The following is a 12725-nucleotide window of genomic DNA, read 5'->3' as shown; positions in this document are numbered from 1 at the left end:
GATACGGCGGTCTGTGCGGGGAGGGGGGCGTGGCTCCTTGAAAGTCACATGGAAACGGAGGGGTCTGACAGTTATAATGGTATCGATTGGGCGACCGACAGCAGGGGGTGTAATGACAGCAGGGGCCTGTAGGAGGAGCACTGGTGGCACGGGGGAGTGGGCGTGGCATGTAAATAGTCATGCATGAGTGTCCTGTATGTAGTCAATGGTGTGTACAGTGCGCTGTATGTTTGTTGTAAGCATGCGGCTGCCTAGCTTGCTCGGGTGAAGTCCGTCGTGCCGGTAGAATGAAGGGCGGTTCCAAAATAAATTGAAATTGTCAATGGAATGAAAGCCATGGATACCGCAGACAGCCTGGAGCCAGAAGTGGAGGTGAAGGAGGCGACTGAAGTTCTGTTCACCGCGGCCCAGGGTGGGCAGAGGGCCGCTGATGAAGACTGATTTTCCACAGTTTTTTAGGATGGCAAACAGGCTGTTGAAGTCCCGTTTCAGCACGTCGGGGTTACTCCGGAACACATCGTTGGTCCCAAGGTGCAAGATGATACGTTTAATGGAGTGGGGAAGTGTTTGGAGTAAACCTGGAAGTATTTTGATCATTTTTGTGACTGTGGCCCCTGGAAAACAGTGCGTGGAGGCGTTGAAAAATCGCGTATTCCTAATTATGGAGTCCCCCACTATAGCGGTGGTTGGGGGAAACAGGGGTGGGGGAGGGCGGGGCGGCAGGCACTGGTCCTCTGTTGGAGGGGACCTTGACGAGGTTGCAGGTGCAGCTGCGGCCACTTTGCAGCGGGGTAGACCACTGGAGCGTCGCGCCCTGAGAGCAGCTTCCTTCACAATTTTGCGACGGGAGGAGGAGGTGGTCACAGACCGGGACGATGGAGGACCCGAAGCAGACCCACGACCCCCTCGGGCTGCTGGCAGCGAGGCTGTGACGGGGCTGGCTGGAGAAGGATGGACAGGTTGAGGGAAATCCTCAAGGCTCAGGATGTTGTATTTGTTTCCCAGCTGGAGCTCGCAGGGGGGAGGGGGGGAGGGGGGGAGGAGGGGGGCGGGTTGGGTGTTCCTCGCTCTTTCCCATTGACTGCGGGCCGTGCCGTTTGGATAGGGGTGGACGTGAGGGACCCGAGCCTCGGGTTCGGGTTAAGGGTGAAAGTTGCCTCTGAAATTCGGCTTTTAGTCACCCATTTTGGCTTCGGCTTGGCCCCCTGCAAGAGCCATGTGACTCCAGCCAGGGGATCCGGGTGTGAAGCGGAGACTGAGGAGGCTAGGCTGGATGTAGCTGTGGGGACAGCAACAGTGTGGGGCGGAGTGACAGGGGCTGTCCGATCAGCTGGGGCGACCGCTGCGGCGGGGGAGCCGGCATCAGGCGGCGGGAGAGCGGAGACCGGATCAGCTGGGGACCGGATCAGCAATATACTTACAATTTGCACAATAATCACAATATATACCTACTGTAGGACCGATCATGACTTCCTTCTGAACCACAGCTGCTTCAGTCTCCTTTTAAAACTTGTCACCTTGATTATTGCAACTATACATGGGGGGAGATGGTTCCAGTGTGCGACTGCTCTATACATTACTGTTTTTTTCAATGCATTGGTTCTGGGCATAGGCAGAGAAAAGTGATTAGCTAGGGCCATTCTGGTATCTGGTTTTGAGTCTTCATCTGGTGTTTTTCACGTCCGTCCAGGTTGGAGAGACCAGTGTTGTGGATGTGGACTGCTCTCAGGCCGGACCGGGCCAGTTGACCCTGGAGGTTTCCCCAGACTCGGGCTCAAGCGGTCCTGGATCTCCCAAGGGTTCAGGTAACTGCAGCTCTGGTCCAGTAGCCCCACGTAAAGATCTGGTTGGGCATCAACACTTTATGTCCTACCATAGAACAAGTCCGCATGAGCATAGTTTTACATTTTCTTTGCATCAAAACAACCCAGATAAGCTCATCTTTCATAATTTGTATGTTACGAGTCCATACTGACTAAATGAATATCTAAAAAGTGCAAATAACTACCAAAAAAGGTTTTCTTAATACAGAAATCCCACAGCTAGATCCCTCAAAACTGTCAATGGAAAATAGTAACACAGAAAGCTTTCAATCCACAAGAAATTTCTGGAATGAATTTGAAGTTTTTGAAATATATCATGTTATGTCGCGTTTAGATGTCGCATCTTCATTGATTTTAAATTTCCGTGTGCGCAATTTTACTGGATTATGCAGAGTTTTTTTTTTTTTTTTTTTTTTGTTTTTTTTCTCCTTCCAAACGATTTGATTAAAACGCTGGGACAAACTAAATGCAGTATATGCAAGTTAAACTCTTCCTTTTTAACATTCAGAATGAATTATTGCTCTGTTTCATTTGGTTGTAATTGTACAAAAATCGATATGCAAACGGGCGCGCTGGTGCTTCAGACAGTCATAAAGGGTTAAGGGAACCTTTGACCCAATCTGCACCAGTTTTCATCAATTTCTTGCATTTATGCATCCCATTACGTCCGAGGAGCGACCTCATCCGGCTGCTCGGGCGTTGCAGGATGCAGAACCGACAGAGATGGAAACGTTGGTTCTTCTGTTTGTTCCAGGTCTGAAAGCGAAGACCGAGGTGGTGGAGAACGAAGACGGGTCGTACACGGTGACGTACGTCGCCCCGGCGGCCGGCATGTACACGCTGCTGCTGAAGTACGGCGGCCAGGTCGTCCCCGGTTTCCCTGCCAAGGTGACGGTGGACCCGGCTGTGGACACGTCCAAGGTCAAGGTGTTTGGACCGGGAGTGGAGGGACGAGGTGCGGTAGGCTCCACCTTTGCTGCCGCTAGTGTTTCTGGCAGCCTGTTTCAATTCTAGTTTTAGTCTAGTCTTTGGGTCCAGCTATCATTTTAGTTTTTATTAGTTTGTCACGTTCATTCTCCTTTTAGTCATGTCAAGTTTCAGTCGACTAAAAGTCGGAGCATTTTAGTCTTATTTTAGTCAGAATTATCCAGGACCATTTTAGTCTAGTTTTAGGCCCCGTTTCCACGTAGCAAAAACGGTGGTGTTTTGATGCGTTTTGGCCGTTCGTTTACATGAAAACGGAGCTCAAAGTCACAAAAACCATCAATTCTGAAAACTCCGGCCAAAGTGGAGATTTGCAAAAACTCCGTCTTCACGTTTGCTTGTAAACGGAGGGAAACAGACATTTAGGCTTCAGAACGTCAAATTATGCCACAGAAACGTCACCACACTGCAAAAACTCAATCTTAACAAGAATATTTGTCTTATTTCTAGTTAAAATGTTTAATTTTTAGTAAAAAAAACTCACTGGAAAAGAGTGAAGATTTACTTGAAACAGGTGAAAATTGTCAAATAAGTTATTTATCTGGTGATGACTCTTGTTTTAAGTGTAATGAGATTTTTTGACAAAAAATTAGCCATTTTGACTAGAAATAAGACAGATATTCCTGGTAAGATTTTGAGTTTTTGCAGTGCAGCATCATGTGTGCGACCTGTGTTTACGATTAGTTTGGCCACCGTCAATATTATTTATATTACTTATATTCTAAAGTCACACTTAAAAGTAACTCCACTTCTCAGTCAATCCAAACGAAAGACTCGTTCCGTCTTGGAAGTAACTGGAAGTTACTTGTGTCATTTGTTGTTTTTTTCCAGGATTCTGATTGGCTAGCATGACTTTATGCTTCTCGTAACACTGCCCCTTGTAGGTTTGGCTGCTCGTAGCACCTTAACAGCGTATTTATGCAGGTTCGTGTAAATGATGGTATTTTTCAAAACGTAGAGGGGGAAATATCCGTTTTTGTAAATACCCGGCTATGTGTAAACGTGATCTAAATCAAAGATTGTATTCAACCAAACCCATTTTACAATTCAAACAAGGTTACCTTATTCTATTATTGTTACCTTATAGACTCAAGAATACATTCATTTCAGATACAGAAGACTCTAATTTGAGTTTACAACATTTGTTTTTCCTGTGATTTTGTGTCCGCGACTGGGATTGAGGACGTGACGTCACCCAGCCGCAGAACTAAACCAGAGGAAACTACTGAAAACATGGAGATTAAGGATCTTTGTTGGAACATTTTGTCTTGTTTTGGTCAACGAAAATGAAGACACATTTTAGCAGAGTTTTTATTTTGTAATCTACATTTTGGTCTCGTTTTTATACGTCTGGTTCGTTGATGACGATATTTACCGGTAGTCATAATTTTCGTTGACAAAAGCAGCTTTAGTTGCCGGGTCGTCAGGTCCAGATGTAAACGGATCCTCTCCTCTCCAGCTGTTTTCAGAGAAGCCACCACGGAGTTCACGGTGGACGCTCGTCCCCTGGCCGAGCGCGGTGGGGACCACGTGAAGGCGGAGGTCCGGAACCCGTCGGGGGGGCTGACGGAGTGCGTGGTGAACGACTTGGCCGACGGGACCTACAGCGTGGAGTACACTCCGTTTGAGAACGGTACCAGAACCGGCGCCCCTTAAACAGAACCCGTCTGCTTGTGATTCCTGCTTCACCGTCAGTGCGTCCGTTTTCAGGCGTCCACACCGTGGAGGTTCAGTACGACGGCTCCCCGGTCCCCAAGAGCCCGTTCCGGGTGTCCGTGTGTGAGGGGTGCGACCCCAGCAGGGTGGTGGCCACCGGGCCCGGACTCCAGCAGGGCCTGACGGACCAGCCCAACAACTTCAGCATCATCACCAGGGGCGCTGGCATCGGCGGGCTCGGCATCACCGTGGAGGGCCCGTCCGAGTCCAAGATGTCCTGCAAGGACAACAAGGACGGCAGCTGCAGCGTGGAGTACGTCCCGTTCACGCCGGGCCTGTACGACGTCAACATCACCTACGGGGGCGAGCACATCCGAGGTGAGACTGTCTCAATTTAACATCGTATTTGTTTTGAGAAGCCGCGTTGCTGTCCGTGGTGCTGAAACGCCTCTTTGATACTGTGGTGGCAAAAATTGTTGTTCGTTCAATAAAGGTGAACACACACACACACACACACGCATGATCATATATATATACATGCATACACACACATAGACATACACACTGGCTTGTTCACCTGCATGCTGGCTCTGTAGTTTTTGGGGTTAGGTAGGGGTAGCGGTAGCTTAGCTCAGACTGCGATCAGATCTCAAGATTTAGGTCGATTGCTGTTCGTGCTTTGGTCGGCTCCGTGCCGGTTTCGTGTTTTGTTTGTGGTTTTTTTGTTGGAGATTTCCAGTGCTTGACGTGTGTCTCCGTGTATTCCTGCTTCCTGGATTGGCAGTGGATGTCGTCACCCCCTATCCACCCCCCCCAAAAAAAAAAAAAAAATAATCACTGGATTTGTATGTGTATATTTATGTATGTGTATGCATACGTATGCGTATATATATTAAATATAGTAATAATGCACATTTATGCCTTTGGTTTCTACCGTCATGGTATCAATCATTAATATTAAGGTAAAAAAAAAAAAAAAAAAGGTGTTCAAAAATGAATGTCAGGATACACTCAGCTGTCTTTCTGAAGTTTTAATGAAAAGAGAAAAACATTCAATGAATGGAGGGTCACACAATGCCGATCTGATCAGACGAACAGTCAGCCGTAAATGCCCCAACCAATGTTTAAGCACAAGCTATCTTATAATGGGCAGGCTGGGAACAACTAGACAAAATATCACCCATGGCAACCGTGCTAGACTCTATGTCAAAGGAGCATGACCTCGCCAAGGAATGTTCACTTGAAAACAGGATTTGTGTATTAGTGTTAAAGCAAAAAAACATTGTTATACCAAAATTTCCCATTACAATACACGAGCCGCTCAACTTCATAACACGTCATCAGTGAGGTCTCTCTAAAGTTAAAGGGGACCTATTTCTTGCCTATTTTCTTGCTTTAACATAAAGTGGTCTCCCCTCAGCCTGCCAACTCAGAGAAGGAGGAAAGCAACCAAATTCTGCAGTGTCTGTACAGCCGCCCGGATGAGCCGTCCAGTCTGATGTGGATCTACGAGCCATTTAGATTCTGCTCCCTTTCGTTGCGTAACCAAAATGCAATTTACATAGGTTGGCCTCCGATACATGAAACCACGCTCACAACTAACTCTGCCGGCCGGAGCTTCCGCCATTTTTTCGTAGCGGTGTATCGCGTCATTCAGGCAGCCAATCAGCACAGAGCCTCATTATCATAGCCCCGCCCACTCAGAATCCCTCATAGATAATGAGGTTAGAGAATGGGAAGATAAAGACATGGTTTAGAGGCTAAATTTCTAATTTATTTAGCAAAAACAATCAAAAGCTTGTTTTTAAGACATTCAAGGCCTGTTTAAAATAGGTATTAGATCCATAATAGGTCTCCTTTAAATAGTCACGCTTCAATTCGTTCAAGGTCATTTGTGTTTAGGTATATTAGATATGTTTTCATATGGTAGAATATTCTTTTGGCAACCAGAAAAACAACCCGGCCTTTATTTGGGATGGACATTAATATTTTGCTACCCCCGGTGGATAATTGACCCTTAGTCAGCCTTCTGATTGGTCCCTGACTGACCAATCAGAAACATCGTCCTACGTTGCAACATCCGGGTCAGAATATCCAGTTGGACCAAACAGCCGTCTCTCTCGTTCACATCGATGGAAAAAGTTTACTATTTTTATCCCCAGACTGGCAGAAGTCTGATCTGTACTTCCTAATCAAAGTCAGCTCGGCAGCAGCTACAACCGTGAAATAAATATAAAACTGCGTTTTATTTATCTTAAAATGGTTAAGCGGTGTGCTCGGGGCATTTGTAAAAGAGAGAATCACAGGATTATATTTCATCCCAAAAACAACAGTAAATTATGAAAAATGTCTGTTCAAGGTATTTTTATTAGTTTTTTTAAATTTTACAAGATACAATTTGACATGCATTTCAACACATCTCAACACATCCCCACCCCATTGCACCACACGTCCACGTCACAGGTTCAGGAGTAAATGTGATTAATTATTATTATTTTTTTTTTAAACAAGCATACAAAAATAAGAAGGGGAAAGGAAAGAGAAGGAGGGGTCACATCTATACATGGGAAATGTCTGAGGCATCTATCTTTTCAACCTGATCCAGAACTGGTTGAGGCGTTTTGTAACATATCAGATCTTTTCTAGAGTCAGATCTCTGATCCGTTGACTGAAAGTTGGAGATCTGTCTTTCCATTTCAGCAATATGAGCCTTCTAGTAACATGTGAAAAATATCTGCTTTGGATAAAAATATTAAACTAATCAAAATATCTCGTTTTTGCTGAAAACCTTTTTTAAACTCAATTCACGGTATCTGAAGTTTCTTTTTATTTATCTAGTTGCTGTTGATTTTCTTTGGTACAATAATTAGAAATAAACTGATGTAAAACCCAGTTTTTACAATGGAAATGGACGGAGAGTTGTCATAGCAACGGGGGCGGGGCTTCATGAAGGGTCGGTTGGGACTCAATACCGTTTTGTGTTTCTCTCCTTCCAGGAAGTCCGTTCAAGGTCCCGGTGAAGGACGTGGTGGACTCCAGCCGGGTCCGGGTCTCCGGCCCCGGCGTGGGGTCGGGCGTCAGGGCCAATATCCCACAATCCTTCACCGTGGACTGCAGGAAGGCGGGCGAGGCGCCGCTGGCGGTGAGCGTGGCCGGTCCGAAGGGCGTCGCCGAGCCGGTGGAGGTGACGGACAACGGAGACGGGACCCACACGGCGTCCTACACGCCGTCCGTGACGGGGCAGTACTCGGTGACGGTGCAGTACGCGCTGGAGGAGGTTCCCCGCAGGTACGTGGTGGTGTCATCGCAGACCAGCGTCTCTGCAGGCGGCGGCGGGTTCTGACCTGGTTCTGACCCGCTCCGGTCTCTTCCAGCCCCTTCAAGTTCCGGGTTCTGCCGACTCACGACGCCAGCAAGGTCCGGGCCAGCGGCCCCGGCCTGACGAGCGGCGTCGCCGCCAGCTTCCCCGTGGAGTTCAGCATCGACGCCCAGGACGCCGGCCAGGGCCAGCTCAGCGTGCTCATCACGGTCAGTGCAGCGCCGGGTGAAGAGGCGATATCTAAACGCCATGTATAAAATTATAAAATCTCAAAAACTAAAGGGTGAATTCATTCCAGATAAATTTCCTGGGGTATGAAAGCCTTCTGTGTTACTTTTTTCCAGTAACAGTTTTGAGGGATCTAACTGAGATTTCTGCATTTAGAAAAATATGCATATAATTAAAAATTAAAAAACGATTTACATTTCTTTTAGTAGTTATTTGCACTTTTTAGCAATTTATTTAGTTAGTATGGACTTGTAACATCCAGATTAGGGCTGGGTATCGTTTCAAATGTCAAGATTCGATTCCGATTCTTAATATTCAGAATCGATCATCACCATTTGATTCGATCCGATTGGATATTGATTTGGCTTAGTGTTATTTAAAAGGTTTTTTGAGCTGTTGCCTGAATTATACGACTGTAAAATAACTAGTGAAATAATAATTTCACAATAATTATTGTGAAATAACTAAGAAATAAATAACTCAAACAGGCCTTTCAATATCCATTTAAAGTGCAAAAAGAAAGAAATTGCAACAGTTCATGCAGTAAACAAATCATTTTAGCTTATCTAATTTATTTATGTCACCACGCACACATATTGCCATGAAGCACCTGGCATTTTTCAGAAGTGTCATGACAAACTGTGTCCGACTACTGGGATTAAAGTTCCCCGGGCGAAAATGTAATGATGAAAAAAAATTAAAAAAATCGATCTTTAGACATAAGAATCGATTTTTAGGAATTAATCTGAGAATCGATTTAGAATCGGAAAATCGTTTTTTTTTTTTTGTTTTTTTTTTCAACACAGGCCTAATCCAGATTATTAAAGATTGACCTATATGGGTTGTTTTGATGCATAGCAAATAAAAATAGCTTGCAGAAATGTAAAAATATGCTTAGGCGGACTTTCTGGAGGTCCGATACAACTCCTATCCCATCACTCGTATCTTCCGCAACACCTTGGTGTCGTATCCCAGTGATGACTTTAGCCTCTAAGTTTTCTCTCCCTCCACCATGCAACCATGCTTGCCAATTTCCGTAGCCACGTCTTCTCGAGTTAGGTTTTATTCTTTTATTCTGGCGGCTGCTTCTCCGCTATTTCACATATCGAACTACATTTAACTTGTATTGAACATTTTTTGTGAGTGTTGCTGTCCATGGTGCTGAAACGGCACTTCGTAACCGGTCATCGGCTTGTGACCAAAGGCCGCCGGAATAAGACATTAACCGGTTCTTCTCCTCCTCCATCAGGACCAGGACGGTAACCCGAAGCAGGCCAGTATCCATGACAACGGCGACGGCACGTACCGGGTGTCCTACATCCCCGACCGCACCGGCCGCTACACCATCGTCATCAAGTACGGCGGCGACGACATCCCCGCGTCGCCCTACCGGGTCCGCGCCACGGCGAGCGGCGACGCCAGCAAGTGCACCGTCAGCGGTACGTGAGGCTCGGGGGGGAAACGCCACGGTAACGGCGAGGGTCGCCACGGTAACAGCGAGGGTCCGGTCTAACGGCGTCTCGGCCTTGCAGGTCCGGGGGTCGGGCCCACGGTGGCCATCGGCGAGGAGATGGGGCTGGTGGTCGACGCCAAGGGCGCCGGCAAGGGCAAGGTGAGCTGCGTGGTAGTGCAGCCCGACGGCAGCGAGGTGTTGGCCGAAGTCATGGAGAACCAGGACGGAACCTTCGACATCTTCTACACCGCCCCGGCGCCCGGAAACTACGTCATCTACGTCCGCTTCGGAGGAGAGAACGTCCCGCACAGCCCCTTCAGAGTCATGGTAAGATGCAGAGTTGCCTCCTGATCAGGGATCAGATTTATATTTCATTCTCTTTATTTTGAACAGTGAGGTCTGGGTGCGGAGTAAAGTTGCTTTCGTCGAAGAAAATTATGACTAAATATCATCAACAAACTTTTATCACCTGAGGAAGACGAGACTCAACCAAAATGCTGGTCATGTGACGATAACGATTATTAAATATATGATGCAATATCGTAGACGAATAAAAACGAGACTAAAATGTAGATTACACAATAAAAACTCTGCTAAAATGTGTCTTCATCTTCGTTGACCAAAACGAGACGAAATGTTCTACCAAAGATCCTTAATGTCCATGTTTTCAGTAGTTTCTCTGGTTTAATGTCCATGTTTTCAGTAGTTTCTCTGGTTTAGTTCTACTGGGTGACGTTAGTCCTCAATCCCAGTCGCTGCAGCAGGAATCAGATCCAGAAGATGCAGCTGCAGAGTTAGAGGCTGATGCCGTTAACGCAGAGCTCTAGGTTCACGTCAGTTAAAAACTAAGTTACATAGAGAAACGTGGGGATCTGCTCTGGGGCTGGAGAAGAAGAAGAAGAACCATCTTTGGATACACTTTCCTACATAGACGTGGAAAAGAAAACCCAATGTGTCGTAGGAAAAAAAGATCAGGAGAAATGCGGAAAAATAAATATGTTGTAAACTCAAATTAGAGTCTTCTGTATCTGAAATGAATATATTCTCGAGTCTAAGGTAGCAATAATATAATAAGATAACCTTGTTTGAATTGTAAAATGGGTTTGGCTAAATACTAGACTAAAATGGTCCTGGACAATTCTGACTAAAAGGCTCAAGACTTTTTGTCGACTGAAACTTGACACGACTAAAAGGAGAATGAACGTGACTAAAACTAAAAAACTAAAATGATAGTTTGACCCAAATGAGTTCAATAAAGTTGTTTGTTTGTGGTGATCTGCACAAAGCAGCGTTACAGCAGAGGTAAATAAATAAGTTAAGTTACAAAAGTGACTGAAAACCGAACAAAGTGTCAGGAGTCGTCTTCCTTTGCATTTGTTTAATTTTTTGAATGTTTTACAAAAGTATCGTATTGAGACACGGCCGATACTCAAAATCAAATGGATCTGGATTGGACATCCCTAACCGGTTCGTTCCTGCAGCTCTGCCCGGAGGAACTGACGGCGTCCGGGTAGATTCCCTGACTTGGGCCTAAACTCGTGTTTGTAGCTGTTTTGTTTTAACCGCTGCTGTCGTGTCCTCAGGCGACCGATGAGGTTCCCATCATGCATCAGCAGACGTCCCTGCAGAATCACGCCGCTCCCCCTGGAGTCGGCTTCCAGCCATGGGTACACCGAGACGCACACCCTCACACATGCACGCACACGTGCACGCACACCGCCTCTCTTGCGTTTCCTCAATCAACCACTTTGGCTGCTCATGTCATCGCTTCCATCCTCGTCTCAGCCAATGAGATCGCAGCAAATTCCTAGCGTGGCGAGACGCTGTAACGAAGGTGGTTCTGGGTGTTTCTCCCTCTTCCTCCGCCGCCGTGGCCGCATCATACGCTCCTCCTCCTTCCTGCCCGCCTGCTCTTCCCAGGATGCCTGAGTGGGCGGGGCTTGGATGCAGCAGCAGCATGTTTTTTAAAGCAAAGCATTTTTCTAAAAGTAATTTCTACCCGTTCTAAAAATGCGTAACACTTTTTATCTGCCTCTTCTCGTCTCCAGGTGACCGAGGACTACGCGTCGGTCGGCAGCAGCGTCAACGGCAGCGGCTTCAGACCGTTCGACATGGTGATCCCCTTCTCCTTCAGGAAGGGGGAGATTACCGGTGAGGGACGGGTTGGTCCGTCGGGGGTTCTGACCCGTTCTTACGTTCAGTTTGTGTTAGAGACTTTTAGGTCAGATACGTAGCTAAGGGCAACGGCAGCCTGCACGAGTGCTCTAGCAATAAATCAGCTTTCAGATGGATCCAAAATACTGAGAAATGTTTGTTAAATGTGAGGTTTCAACAGATATCTTTTTTTTCTCTCCTCCTGCTTTTTATGGTGGCGTCTTTTCATTTTTGGGACTTGGTTGTGGACATCCAGCCTTTTTCTACGGTGGCCGAGACCCGCCATTGCTGAAAATAAAAGTAACGCTGCAAACAGAAACAAACGCCACTGCAAATTAAATACACGCTGCAAATAAAAAAAACGACGCAAATAAAAAAGTCACAACGGAAGTGAATTACCGGGGACTATTACGTGAGAGGAGAAGTCCCTGACCACCACATACAGCTTCAACTTCACATTCATCCAAATAACTATTGTTACCCACGCTTTAGATTGTTCTTGGCATTATTATTAATGATAAAAACAACAAAAACAACACCGGTGTCCTCTCACATAAAAACACCAGTGCATCGGCAAAAACAGTCCCCGGTAATTCACTTCCGTTGTGGCTTTTTTATTTGCGTTGTTTTTTATTTTATTTGCAGCGGGGTTTCTTTATATTCTCAGCGTTTCTTTTATTTGCAGCAGCGTGTATTTTATTTGCAGCAGCGTTTGTTTCTGTTTGCAGCGTTACTTTTATTTTCAGCAATGGCGGGTCTCGGCCACCGTATTTTTCTTTTTTCCTAATATTTTTATCCCCGATTTTTCCTCTTTCTTTCCCCATTTTATCACCCAGTGCTCTACCCAAGTCAGTCATGGGCATTGCCTCCTCTACCAACCCCGGGAGTTCCTACATTGAGCTCAGGTCTCCTCCTTAACCTGAGGAGTGAGCAGGCCGCTTCTTTTCACCAGACAGGGTAGGGTTTCTCCGGCCGGACGTAGCGCGTGGAAGGATCACGTTATTCCGGCCGGATCCTCCCCACCCCATCTGGCGCCCCGGTTGGCCAGAGGGGGCATGTATAGCCCAGGACTGTTCCATGGTTTTGTGAGGGTAGCTCACATTAGCTA

At 46.4% G+C, this 12725-nt stretch overlaps 1 protein-coding gene across 2 annotated transcripts in view; it reads left to right on the top strand.

The window, feature by feature from the left end:
* The window catches only part of LOC133448268 (filamin-B-like), a 75236-nt gene that overhangs the window by 48736 nt on the left and 13775 nt on the right, over positions 1 to 12725 (top strand). Inside the window, exons 24-33 of one of the 2 annotated variants that reach the window (XM_061726639.1) lie at positions 1691 to 1805; positions 2578 to 2778; positions 4267 to 4440; positions 4518 to 4841; positions 7460 to 7751; positions 7838 to 7991; positions 9260 to 9449; positions 9543 to 9790; positions 11047 to 11130; positions 11512 to 11614. In XM_061726639.1, coding sequence (XP_061582623.1) covers positions 1691 to 1805; positions 2578 to 2778; positions 4267 to 4440; positions 4518 to 4841; positions 7460 to 7751; positions 7838 to 7991; positions 9260 to 9449; positions 9543 to 9790; positions 11047 to 11130; positions 11512 to 11614 — 1885 coding nt within the window. The remainder of the gene's footprint in view (positions 1 to 1690; positions 1806 to 2577; positions 2779 to 4266; positions 4441 to 4517; positions 4842 to 7459; positions 7752 to 7837; positions 7992 to 9259; positions 9450 to 9542; positions 9791 to 11046; positions 11131 to 11511; positions 11615 to 12725) is intronic. The other variant, XM_061726640.1, reaches the window with a different exon arrangement.

This window comes from Cololabis saira, chromosome 8 (assembly GCF_033807715.1).
Source record: "Cololabis saira isolate AMF1-May2022 chromosome 8, fColSai1.1, whole genome shotgun sequence".
Taxonomy (NCBI): Eukaryota; Metazoa; Chordata; class Actinopteri; order Beloniformes; family Belonidae; genus Cololabis; species Cololabis saira.
Note: the sequence above shows the minus strand (reverse complement) of the source record. Positions and strands in the feature narration are given on the sequence as shown.